At 43.7% G+C, this 13,847-nt stretch overlaps 1 protein-coding gene across 1 annotated transcript in view; it reads left to right on the top strand.

The window, feature by feature from the left end:
* The window catches only part of hook1 (hook microtubule-tethering protein 1), an 84,455-nt gene that overhangs the window by 24,985 nt on the left and 45,623 nt on the right, over positions 1–13,847 (top strand). Inside the window, exons 6-8 of the mRNA XM_060830421.1 lie at positions 519–586; positions 3,887–3,949; positions 6,975–7,058. Of these exons, the coding sequence (XP_060686404.1) occupies positions 519–586; positions 3,887–3,949; positions 6,975–7,058 (215 nt within the window). The remainder of the gene's footprint in view (positions 1–518; positions 587–3,886; positions 3,950–6,974; positions 7,059–13,847) is intronic.

Consider the following 13,847-nt stretch of genomic DNA (forward strand, 5'->3'; position numbering starts at 1 on the left):
AAAAAAGATGACAAGTTGTTTTGCTTTTTCTCACCCTTTTTTTTTTCTCTTCCTTGTCTGAATGTACTGATTCATGTTAGCGTAACCATCCCTTTTTGTACTTCAGGCAAACCTGGACAGAGAGTTGTGAAAGTCCCAGTCAGATAGCATCATATATAAACTCAATCCTTTATTTTTTTGCAATGCCTGTATAGACATGCACACTTCTGACAGGCGTTATTGGATTTCTTCCCCGGCCACCAAACCACCCAAAACTCTTTGTCACTCCCTAGCCCTGCAGGTCTTAAGAAGTCCTTCTGTTTCACCAGGTGATAACTAATCCATAAAAGACTGGGAATTGAATCTGGGATTCTTCCTCCACATTTACTAAACTATTGAAAGAGCTTTAACTCTTTTACAGAATACACATTAAGCACGCGGTCAAATGTTTCCAAAATGCTGATGCCTGAGAGGAAATAAAAACGTGTATAAACTTTTGATTTTGATAACTAAAAATGTTTATCCTTTTTGTATTACAGAGCACATTCAAAATATCATGACATTAGAAGAGTCTGTGCAGCATAATGTTATGACCGCCATTCAAGAAGTAAGGCGCCACAAATCTAAATGTATCTCAATTCCAGCATGGCGACTTTCTATTGAAAACAGTGGACTTTCTCAATTGAGGAAGACAAAGATAGAATGGCAAAATCTAACTGGTTCACTGAAATCCTTTGGAAATCGAGAGTGCAGCTCTTGCCTGCAGTGACGTATATCTGACTCCATGCCACACTAATGTGGTTGATTCTTAACTGCTGTAAAAAAGAAGTGACTCAGCAAGTTACTCAGTTGCCAGGACAACTATGAGTGAGCAATAAATGCTGTCTTTGTCAGTGATGCCCACACCCTGAGAAGGAATAATAATGGGAAAAAATGTGTGGCTGTTTGTAATATACAGTGCACAAATGTTAATTTTAAAAATAACTTAGAAATATCCCTTACCAAAAGATAAAGTATTACTTTGAGCATTTAATTTAGTAATTAAGAAATGAAAGAGCAGACACAATTAAGGTTCAAGAAGAGGTTTCTAACTGTCTTTGGCCTTATACTGCAAAATGTAAATAAAAAAAGTAAATTTGGAGTGCAGATCTGCCAATGGAATGTTAAGTGTTAGTTTGTGTCACATTGGTGAGATGTAGTATAAATAATGTAACTTGTAAATTTCTGATGATTTAATTATTTTTAGGATTCACATACAAAGTCACCAAAGTGAGTGCTAGTTTAAGCATGCAACATTTTTTTAAAAACTTCAAGCTGACTTATAGAATCATCGAGATGTACAGCATGGAAACAGACCATTCGGTCCAACTTGTCCATGTCGATCGGATATCCCATCCCAATCTCGTCCTACCTGCCAGCATCCAGACCATTTCTCTCCAAATCCTTCCCGTTCATATACCCATCCAGATGCCTTTTAAATGTTGCAAATGTACCAGCCTCCACCACTCCCTCTGGCAGCTCATTCCACACACCTCACCCTCTGCGTGAAAAAGTTGCCCTTTAGGTCTCTTTTATATCTTTCCCCTCTCACCCTAAACCTATGCCATCTAGTTCTGGACTCTCCCAACCCAGGAAAAATACCTTGTCTATTTACCCTATCAATGCCCCTCATGATTTTATAAACCTCTGTAAAATCACCCCTCAGCCTCCTTTCCAGGAAAAACAGCCCCAGCCTATTCAACCTTTCCCTATAACTGAAATCCTCCAACCCTGGCAACATCTTTGCAAATCTTTTCTGAACCCTTTCAAGTTTCACAACATCCTTCCAATAGGAAGGAGATCAGATTGCATGCAATATTTCAAAAGTGGCCTAACCTATGTCCTGTACAGCCACAACATGACCTCCCAACTCCTGTCATGACAGAACCCATGCTATTTACTACTGCAGACTTGCAGCAAGGCCCCAAGGCCACACTTAAAACTATTCACTTATATGTCTGTGTGCCGTGACTCTCCCAAACGGGTTCTTCCAAGACCAGTTGTGAATTTCACTGTTTGTTCATTTTCCCGGATGCACTCTGATGTCCAGTGATACATGAATTCAACAGCAAAACAGTAACTGCACCGGTTCACTGCTGTGACAGTTAGCAATGTGGATTTCTTTCTGTCTGTCTCTCTCTCTCTCTCTCTCTCTCTCTCTCTCTCTCTCTCTCTCGCTCCCCTGCACTGACCACACCATGTGCTGCCTTTGTCTGTTCTCCCTTTTAAAAGTGCTGTTGTTTTGCCTTTTTTTTTCTCCAAAGTTCCAAATCAATGCAGCATCGCATAAAATAGTAATTGCTGCTCCTGGTATTTGAGGAAATCACCTCCAACACTTAAAATAGCTCAAAAAAGGAGCAGCCTGTTACAGCCAGAAATTTTTCCTGTCCACTGTCTTAAATTACCCAGAATTCTACAATATATTGGAAATAATAGATCAATAATATATCATGCAACCCAAAAGGAGAAACTTAAGATAGACTAAGTTCAGTTTAAAGTATTCTTTAATAGGTACGGATACAGATCTTTAAACTGGATTTTAACAGTGTAATGTACCCATTGAATAAAACAAAAATACATGGCTAATACATTTTCAATAGGACATTTTAGATTTTCATTAAAGTAATAAACTCTCTTCAATTTCAGCCTTATTGAAGGTAAATTGGGTTGACTGGTCAATTTCCTTTTGTTTACTTGTGGGATATCACTGGCTGGTCAACATTTATTACCTGTTCCTAAATGCCCTTGAGAAGGTAGCGGTGAACTGCCTTTTTCAACTGCTGCAATCCAAATGCTGAAGATTTGACACAATGTCCTTGGGGAAGGAATTCCAGGGTTTTGATTCAATCACCATGAAGGAACAATGATTTTATTTCCTAGGTGAGGGTGAGTGTCTTGGAGGGAACTTGCAGGTGGTGTGTTCCCAGGTATCCACTAGATGGAACTGATCATGGGTCTGGAAGGTGGTGTCTCAGGATCTTTGGTGAATTTCTGCAGTGTGCCTTGTAGATAGTACACACTGCTGCTATTGATATCAGTGGTGGAGGGGGTGGATACTTGTGGATCTGGTGACAATTAAGTGGGCTGCTTTGTCCTGGATGGTGTCAAGCTTCTTGAGTGTTGTTGGAACTGCACCCATCAGGCGAGTGAGAGTATTCCATCACATTCCTGACTTGTGCCTTGCATTCGATGTTATAAATCACACAACACCAGGTTATAGTCCAACAGGTTTATTTGAAAGTACAAGCTTTCAGAGCGCTGCTCCTTAATCAGGCAGCTAATGGGGCGGGATCATAGGACACAGAATTTATAGTAAGAGATCAAAGTCCGGACAACTGTCGCGATGTATTGAATAAACCTAGATTGCGGTTAAGTCTTTTAAAGTTGAACTAAATTCCTTCCTGATTTGTATATCACTGGTCTGCCACCTCTTGGGGTAGTCACTGCCAGAACAGGCCTGATGGTCAGCCTGCTCCCATTATTTGATGTTAACTTTAAATATTTTCTACCCACTAAGTGGCACAGCTCCTTCAACTTGGGAGCTTGCCTGTAGCATTATGGGAGGAGGATATGAAATGGCTGTAGCTGCAGGTTGTTATAACCTACAACATCTAAAAGAATTAGGTAGATACACAATTGTAAATGTTTTTCTGCTTTGAAGCTTAATTAGAAATTCCTTGCAGTCTGTCCTGTGTGCTGTTCCAAAATCAGATTCACTAATGCATTTTGATGTCCCTGGCAACACTTCATGCCTCTGGTCTTTGCCTTCAGTATTATTGAAGTGGTAGTGCCTTATGATGTTGAAGGCAACAGGCGTGGGTTCAAAATCATGAGAGGAAAATATTAATAAATTAATTTTACTTTGCAGCTCATGAGTAAAGAAATGGCAGGAACATTTGGCAGTGAAGCGTCTGGAGACCTGGATCAGCAGGTAATAAAATAATCTCTCTTTATTTTGATGTAAGTTTGTTTTTAATTTCAAATACAGAATAAATTGAATTCTGATTTTAATTTAATCAGACTTTCAGCTATTCTTTTAAAGCAATTGCTTTAGTAAATCTTTAACGAAGTGTGAATAGTGTATGTGCACTCGTTGTTCACCACTTCTCAGGGAGTTCTGTAAAACAGTTTACAGTTTTAAGCTTTTGTGAAGAAGTCTCAGGACTGTTATTCTGAGTGGAATATTCAGATTGAGTCTTGCCACGCAGAATTATAATTGGCTGAGCAAAGGTTATTTGATATACAAGTCTCCTCGCAAACATTAGTTCAAGTGGGCAATTTAGATTATTCTTATACTCCACATGCAAAGAGAAAACATCTTGAAGTACTTTACGTGTCTTTTAAGCAAGTTGACAGCCAAAAGGGATCAAAGAATTTGAAGAAAGGAAGGCACAGTTAGAAATTTGGAGGTTATCTTTTAGGAAGCAAGTGATGTAGTAATTTAGAGATTATTCCAAGGAACAGTGCTGAAAGAATTGCTATTGGTGACCAAACAGAGGGTGCAGGAAACAAGGAGTGATCCATCTTAGGAGCAATAGATAAAGTGACATGATCTTATGAATGTATTTCAGAACAAGGGATTGGGTCTTAAAAGTAATTCTTTAGAAGGCTGCCCTTAATGACGACGATATCATTCATTTCTGTATCCCTTCCAATTAGCAAACTGTCAGTAAACATAGAACGTTACAGCACAGTACAGGCCCTTCGGCCCTTGATGTTAAGCCGACCTGTGAAAATACTCTGATGCCCATCTAACCTACACCATTCCATTATTATCCATACGTATGTCCAATGCCCATTTAAATGCCCTTGACATCGGTGAGTCTATTACTATTGCAGACAGGCCGTTCCATGCCCCTTCTGCGCTCTGACTGAAGAAACTACCCCTGATATTTGTCCTAAATCTGTCACCCATCAATTTAAAGCTGTATCCCCTCATGTGAGCCTTCACCATCTGAGGAAAAAGGCTCTCACTGTCCACCCTATCTAACCGTCTGATTATCTTATATGTCTCGATTAAGTCACCTCTCAACTTTCTTCTCTCCAATGAAAACGGCCTCAGTTCCCTCAGCCTTTCCTCATAAGACCTTCCCTCCATACCCCGCAACATCCTAATAAATTTCCCCTGAACCCTTTTCAAAGCTTCTACATCCTTCCTAGAAAGTAATGACTAGAACTGCACGCAATACTCCAGGTGCAGCCTTACCAGTGTCTCGTACAGCTGAAGCATGACCTCATGGCTCCAAAACTTAATCCCCCTACCAATAAACGCCAACACATCATATGTCTTCTTAACATCCCTATCAACCTGGGTGGCAACTTTCAGGGATTTATGCACTTGGACACTGAGATCTCTCTGCTCATCTGCACTGCCAAGAAATTTACCATGAGCCCAGTACTCTGCATTCATGTCACTTCCTCTGAAGTGAACTACCTCACACTTTTCCGCATTAAACTCTATTTGCCACTTCTCAACCAAGCTTTGCATCTTATCGATGCCTCTCTTTAACCCACAACATCTTTCAGCACTATCCACAACTCTGCCTACCTTAGTGTTGTCTGCAAACCCATCCCTCTACACCCACATCCAGATCATTTATAAAAATGACAAACTGCAGTGGCCCCAAAACTGATCCCTGCAGCACATCACTGGTAACTGAGCTCCAGGATGAACATTTCTTATCAACCGCCACCCTCTGTCTTCTTTCAGCGAGCCAATTTCTGATCCAAACTGCTAAATCACCTTCAATCCAAAAACTCTGTATTTTATGCAAAAGCCTACCATGTGGAACTTTATCAAACACCTTACTGAAGTCCATATAAACCACATCAATCGCTTTACCTTCATCCACCTGTTTTCTCGAACAAGAGTGTGGAGCAAAGTTTGTCAGTCACAATCAAATAAAGTGCAAGCATCTGTTTTCTTGTTGGTGTCATTGGATACTTGTATTGCTTATTACACTCATTTATCCATTGTTAATGATGTGAATAACACTTTTCCTCCAATGTATTTCAAGATTGTAGAGACAAAGTACACACTGGAGATGAAGAGTGTTCATGAGTGCTTTATCGTGGAGAAAGAGTTGTATTAAATTAAGTGGAGATGTTCAGACTTTCACTATTGACAAACAAAGGGGAAGTAGTGCTGGTTCAGCCTAAAATGGAAGGAATCAAGATAGCTTGTGATATGATTCTTGGATAAGTTCAGTGTCATGTGTGGAAGAAATAAGAGACCTATAGGTGACTGAGCTGGTTAATGGGAGGACTGAGCCATAGTTGGAGTGAAGGGAATACTAGAGGAGGTAAAGGCAGCTAGGTTTTTCACATGAGCATTTTGCCTTCAATATCTGATGCTACAATAGAGACCAAATGAAGTATAATCATAATAAATGGTTTGTGTTACTGAAGAGGAATTTGCAATAGTTACTTGATCTGCAGAATGTAATAAAAAGAACTTTTTGATTAGAAGGGGAGCAGTGGAGCCTCTTCAGATGATGAGGTCCCATCTGATGATAGACCACCAGGTCATGCTTTTGGGTTCTCAATCCTAGGGTGTGACTACTAGAGTTAGGTGTGGTGGGTGATAAACAAGGATTTGGGAAGGATGGTAATGAGGCAGTTGTTGAATCATGCTGTGGCACCATTGTCATGACCGTTGACAGATCAGAGAAGATAGAAATTGTAGTCTGAAAAATACTGTGAAGGTTATCTATAAAAAACAAAATTCTGAAAATTTAGAATGAAATAAGATGTACTCTGGTATATAGGTTATGATGTGATATCTTCACGCTAGTTTTTATAATCTTATTTTCTTTAAAATTTCATGGTCGCTAAAAAGGAAATAGTACATGTTTCACATTCAAAATTTCAAATGACTCTTGAGATTTAATTAGTTGTTAGGTTTCTCTTATTGTTCTGAAGAACTGTACAATTCAGTTGACTTTTCTTTCTTTTAGCTTAAAAAAGCCCTGGAAGACCTTAACGAAGCTGTGCTAGAAAAGGAGGAGCTGGCTCAACGCTGCCAGGAACTGGATATTCAGGTTAGTATGTGGAAACCTACCACACAACTGACATTTGTGCGTGCCTAGCAGGAGTCTGTGGAGCATTTAAAATATAACTTAAAAAATAAGGGCCACAATAATTTCAACTAGTGCTTATCTTAATTTATATGGGACTGGAAGAAAAATGTTAATAAACTTTAAGTAACACTGTGCTGGGGGCAGGGAGTGTGGGACCTAGGGTGATGGTGAGAAAAGAGATCAAACAGTCAAGGCAGGAAGGAACAATGCAGAGAATAAGGTAGAATTGATAAATTAAACTGCATTTACTTCAACCCAAGAAGCCTAACAGGGAAGACAGATGAACTCAGGGCATGGTTAGGAGCATGGGACTAGGATATAGAATTTATAGAATCCCTACAGTGTGGAAACAGGCCTTTCAGCCCAAAAAGTCCACATTAACCCTTTGAAGAGTATTTCACCCAAACCCATTCCCCTACCCTACATTTACCCCTAACTAACACATCCCTGAATGCTATGGGCAATTTAGCATGGCCAATTCACCTAACCTGCACATCTTTGGACTGTGGGAGGAATTTGGAGCACCTGGAGGAAACCCACGCATAGAAACAGGGAGAATGTGCAAACTCCACACGGACAATCGCCTGAGGCTGGAATTGAACCCAGATCCCTGGCACTGTCCTGCAACGGACCTCCATGTTTCTACATCCTCAGAAGGAGTCATGTCTCAACAAATGTTTTTTCTCTGCCATCTTGGACATAAAAGAACGCAAGTTAAACAAACTTTCATGTACTTGCCTCAATACACTGGTTTCCTTGAACCTTCCAGAACCTTCTCCTGGCCTCTGGAACCACCCAGATGCCATTAACCAAGCAGCTGCTCCTTCCACGATGCCGGGACGAATGATGACATCACTTCTGCCCCCGCCGCCACCACACGGACTGCAGCCACTGCCGATCACACCATCTCCACGATTGCTGTCCACCCAACCACCTTTGTGACTGCCGGGAAGACTACCACTGCCCCAACTGCTGTAGGATCCACCACCGCCCCCAACACAGACACGATATCTACTTTGTTCAACACTTCCGTCCCCAGAATTGCTGCCGCGGCAGTCACTTCCACCTCTAAAGATATCACTCATCTAGACATAGAAGATTTTATCGCCAGTGTCACTTCCACCCCATGGACACTGCTGTAGGCACCTGTTCTGCCCCCTTTGTGAGTGTCACTTCCGTTGGTGACATTACTCCTGACCCTACAATCACACCTACTCAAGCGACTGTCTGAACCCCCACCTCTAACTCCAGTCCCACTCCAGGTCCTAGCTCCCAGCCCTGCTGTGTGTTCACCATTCCCCCAGACCTCCCCCTTACTGAGGGCAAACGTTTAGTCCTCAAGCAAAGGCTTCACCTTTATCCCTGTATGGTCCCAGATTAATGAATTCAACACATGCTGCGACCTTGAATACCTCTTCCTCTGCCTCCACCTCTGAGCCCATTTTTTCAACCAAGACTCCAGCCCAACCACCGAGGACCCCTTGTCTCACCTCCAACACGCCCCACCCACCTGGACATCCTGTGCTGGCCTGTTACCCACCCTTGGCCTCTTCATTTCTAACTGCCGCCATGACATAGACCACCTCAATCTGTCCACCCCCCCCTCACCCCCTCCAACCTCCCACCCACACAGCGTGCAGCTCTCCACTCCCTCTGCCCCAATCCCAACTTCACCATCAAACCTGCATACAAGGGGAGGCGCAATAGTAGTGTGGCACACTGACCTCTACAGCACTGAAGCCAGGCGCCAACTCGCAGACGACAACTCCTACTGCCCCCTTGATCATGACCTCACCTCCCATCACCAAACCATCGTCATCAAGACCATCCACAACCTCATCACCTCTGAGGATCTCCCACCCACAGCCTCCTACCTCATTGTCTGTGAACCCCACACCACCCGATTCTACCTCCTACTGAAGATTCACAAACTTGACTGCCCCGGTTGACCCATTGTTTCAGCCTGTGGCGGTCCCACTGAACTCCTATCTTCCTACCTCGATACCGTCCTGTCCCCCTTAGTCCAGGAACTCCCCACCTAAGTTCGTGACACCACCCACGCCCTTCACCTCCTCCAAGATTTTGGTTCCCCTGGCCCCAAATGCCTCATCTTCACCATGGACATCCAGTCCCTGTACACATCGATCTGCCATGATGAAGGCCTGCAACCCTTCCATTTTGTTCTCTCACGACATCCAAACCAGTACCTTTCTACCGACACCCTCATCCGCCTGGCTGAACTGGTCTTCACCCTAAACAACTTCTCCTTCCAATCCTCCCACTTCCTCCAAACCAAAGGAGTGGCCATAGGCACCCACATGGGACCCAGCTATGCCTGTTTCTTCGTCGGTACGTGGAACAGTTCATCTTCCACAGTTACACCGGCACCATTCCCCACCTGTTCCTCCGCTACATAGATGACTTTATCGGCACTACCTCATGCCAACACCTTCCTCCCCGACCTCAAATTTACCTGAACCGTCTTGGACACCTCCCTCCCCTTCCTGGATCTCTCCATCACTGTCTGGCGACTGACTAACCATAGAAATCTACTACAAGCCCACCAACTCTGACATCTACCTAGACGACACCTCCTCCCACCCTACTGCCTGTAAAAATGCCATCCCTTATTCCCAATTCCTCCGTCTCTGCCGCATCTGTTCCCAAAATGACCAATTCCACCTCAAAGTCCCAGATGGCCTCTTTCTTGCAGGATCACAATTTCCCATCCCACGTGTTTGAAGATGCCCTCCAATGCTTCAGATCCACAACCTGCACCTCTGCCCTCCAATCCCACCCCTCCTACTGCAACAAGGACAGAACCCCCACCCAGTCCTCATCGTCCACCCCACCAACCTCCGCATAAATTGCATCATCCTTTGCCATTTCCGCCACCTACAAATGGAACCTACCACCAGAGATATATTTCCCTCCCCACCCTTCTCCACTTTCCATAAAGACCATTCCTTCCGCGACTACCTGGTCAGGTTCACGCCCCCCAACAACCCACCCACCCCTCCTGACACTTTTCCCTACCACCGTAGGACGTGCAAACCCGGTGCCTACACCATTCCCTCACCTCCGTCCAAGGCACCAAGGGACCCTTCCACATCAGTCAGAAATTTACCTGTAGCTCTACCAATGTCATCTACTGCATCTGTTGCACCTGATGTGGTCTCCTCTACTTCGGGGAGACAGGACACCTTCTTGTAGTTTAATTCAGAAAACATTCCTGGGACACCCACACCTACCAACCCCACCACCCTGTGGCTGAACACTTAAACTCTCTCTTTCACTCTGTCAAGGACATGCAGGTCCTGGGCCTCCTCCACTGCCAAACTGTCACCACCCAATGCTTGGAGGAAGAATTCCTCATATTCAGCCTTGGGACCCTTCAACCATACAGGATAAAATGTGGATTTCAACAGCTTCCTCATTTCCCCTCACCCCACATTATCCTAGTCCCAAGCCTCCAACTTGGCACTTCCCTCCTGACCTGTCCATCACTCCTCCCTCTGACCTATCACCTTCTCCTTTACCTTCATGCACCTATTGCTTTCTCAGCTACCTTTGCCCTCAACCCTACCCGCCCTCCTATTTATCCATCAGATTCTGGCCCACAAGCCTCATTCCTGATGAAGGGTTTATGCCCGAAACGTCGATACTCCTGCTCCTAGATGCTACCTGACCTGTTTTTTTTGTCCCCCCCAGCAAGACGCTCTCAACTCTGATCTCCAGCATCTGCAGTCCTCACTTTCTCCATCCTGGCACTGTGAGGCAGCAGTGTTAACCACTGAGCCACCCTGCCACCATATTCATAGCAATTACAGAAATATTTGGGGGGGGGGGGGGTGGGGAGGGCAAGAGTGGAGGGGGAGTGCTGTTTTTGAAGAGGGATAGCATTACTGCTGTACTAAGGGAGGATATTCCTGGAAATACATCCAGGGAAGTTATTTGGGTGGAACTGAGAAATAAGAGAGGGATGATCACCTTATTGATATTGTATTATAGACCCCCTAATAGTCAGAGGGAAATTGAGAAACAAGTTTTTAAGGAGTCTCAGCTATCTATAAGAATAATAGGGTGGTTAAGGTAGGAGATTTTAACTTTCCAAACATAGACTGGGACTGCCACAGTGTTAAGGGTTTAGATGGAGAGAAATTTGTGTGTGCACAAAAATTTCCTGAATCACTGTGTGGATGTAACTACTAGTGAAGGTGCAAAACTTGACGTACATTTGGGACATAAGGCAGGGCAGGTGACTGAGGTGTCAGTGGGGGAGCACTTTGGGGCCAGTGACCATAGTTCTATTAGTTTTAAAATCGTGATGAAAAAGGATAGACCAGATCTAAAAGTTGAAGTTCTAAATTGGGGGAAGGCTAATTTTGATGGTATTAGGCAAGAACTTTCAAAAGCTGATTGGGGGTAGATGTTCGCAGGTAAAGGGACGGCTGAAAAATGGGAAGCCTTCAGAAATGAGATAACGAGTTCAGAGACAGTATATTCTTGTTAGGGTGAAAGGAAAGGCTGGTAGGTGTAGGGAATGCTGGATGACTAGAGAAATTGAGGTTTTGGTTAAGAAAAAGAAGGAAGCATATGTCAGGTGTTGACAGGAGAGATCAAGTATTTAGAGTATCAAGGCAGTAAGAATACACTTAAGGAGCAAATCAGGAGGGCAAAACAGGGACATGATAGCTTTCACAAGTAGGGTTAAGGAGAATGCAAAGGGCTTTTATATATACATTATGGACAAAAGTGTAACTAGGGAGAGAATAGGGCCCCTCAAAGATCAGCAAGGCAGCCTATGTGTGGAGTCACAGGCGATGGGGGAGATACTAAACAAGTATTTCGCATCAATGTTTACTGTGGAGAAGGTCATGGAAGATATAGAATGTGGGGAAATAGATGGTGACATCTTGAAAAATGTCCATATTACAGAGGAGGGAGTTCTGGATGTCTTGAAATGCATAAAAGTGGATAAATCCCAAGGACCTGATCAGGTGTACCTGAGAACTCTGTGGGAAGCTGGGGAAGTGATTGATGGGTCTCTTGCTGAGCTATTTGTATCATCATTAGTCACATGTAAGATGCCGGAAAACTGGAGATTGGCTAACGTGGTACCACTATTTAGGAGGGTGGTAAGGACAAGCCAGAGATCTATAGACTGGTGAGCCTAACATCGGTGGTGGGCAAGTTGTTGAAGGGAATCCTGAGGGTCAGGATTTATATGTATTTGGAAAAGTAAGGACTGATTTAGGGGATAGTCCACATGGCTTTGTGCATGGAAAATCATGTCTCATTAACTTGATTGAGTTTTTTGAAGAAGTAACAAAGAGGATTGATGAAGGCAGAGCGGTAGACATGTTCTGTATGGACTTCAGGAAGGCATTCGACAAGTTTCTCCATAGGAAACTGGTCAGCAAGGTTAGAATTCATGGAATACAGGGAGAACTAGCCATTTGGATACAGAACTGGCTCAAAGGTAGAAGACAGAGGGTGGCGGTGGAGGGTTGTTTTTCAGACTGGACGCCTGTGACCAGTGGAGACCCACAAGGATTGGTGCTGGGTGCACTACTTTTCTTCATTTATATAAATGATTTGGATGTGAACATGTGAGGTATAGTTACTAAGTTTGCAGATGACACCAAAATTGGAGGTGTCGTGGACAGTGAAGAAGCTTACTTCAGAGTACAGTGGGATCTTGATCAGATGGGCCAATGGGCTGAGGAGTGGCAGATACAGTTTAATTTAGATAAATGTGATGTGCTGCATTTGGAAAAGCAAATCTTAGCAGGACTTATACATTTAATGGTAAGGTCCTACGCAGTGTTATTGAACAAAGAGACCTTGGAACACAGTTTCACAATTCCTTGAAAGCGGAGTCCCAGGTAGACAGGGTAGTGAAGAAGGTATTTGGTTATGTTTTCCCTTATTGGTCAGAGTAATGAATATAGGAGTTGGGATGTCATGTTGCAGCTGTACAGTACGTTGGTGAGGTCACTGTTGGAATACTGCCTGCAATTCTGATCCGAAGGATGTTTTGAAATGTGAAAGGGTTCAGAAAAGGTTTACAAGGATGATATCAGGGTTAGAGGATTTGAACCAAAGGCTGAGCCTATTTTCCCTGGAGCGTCGGAGGCTGAGTGGTGACCTTATAGAGGTTTATAAAATCATGAGGAGCACGGATAGGATAAGTAGACAAAAACTTTTCCCTGGCGTGGGGGGGGTCTAGAACTCGAGGGCATAGGTTTAGGGTGAGAGGGGAAAGATATAAAAGGGACCTCCGAGGCAACTTTTTCACCCAGAGGTTTGTACATGTATGGAATGAGCTGCCAGAGGAAGTGGTGGAGGCTGGTACTGTTGCAGCATTTGAAAGGCATCTGCATGGGTATATGAATAGGAAGGTTTTAGAAGGATCTGGGCCAAATGCTAGCAAATGGAACTAGATTAGGTTAGCATATCTGATCAGCATGGATGATTTGGACCAAAGGGTCTGCTTCTGTGCTGTGGTAGGGTGAGAGGGGAAAGATGTAAAAGAGACCTAAGGGGCAACTTTTTCATGCAGAGGGTGGTAGGTGTATGGAATGAGCTATCAGAAGTGGTGAAGGCTAGTACAATTACAACATGTAAAAGGCATCTAGATGTGTATATGAATAGGAAGGGTTTGGGGGATATTGTCTGGGTCCTGGCAAGTGGGACTAGATTGGGTCGGCATATCTGGTCCGCATGGACAAGTTGGACCGAAGGGTC

This window comes from Hemiscyllium ocellatum, chromosome 9 (genome assembly GCF_020745735.1).
Source record: "Hemiscyllium ocellatum isolate sHemOce1 chromosome 9, sHemOce1.pat.X.cur, whole genome shotgun sequence".
Classification (NCBI taxonomy): domain Eukaryota; kingdom Metazoa; phylum Chordata; class Chondrichthyes; order Orectolobiformes; family Hemiscylliidae; genus Hemiscyllium; species Hemiscyllium ocellatum.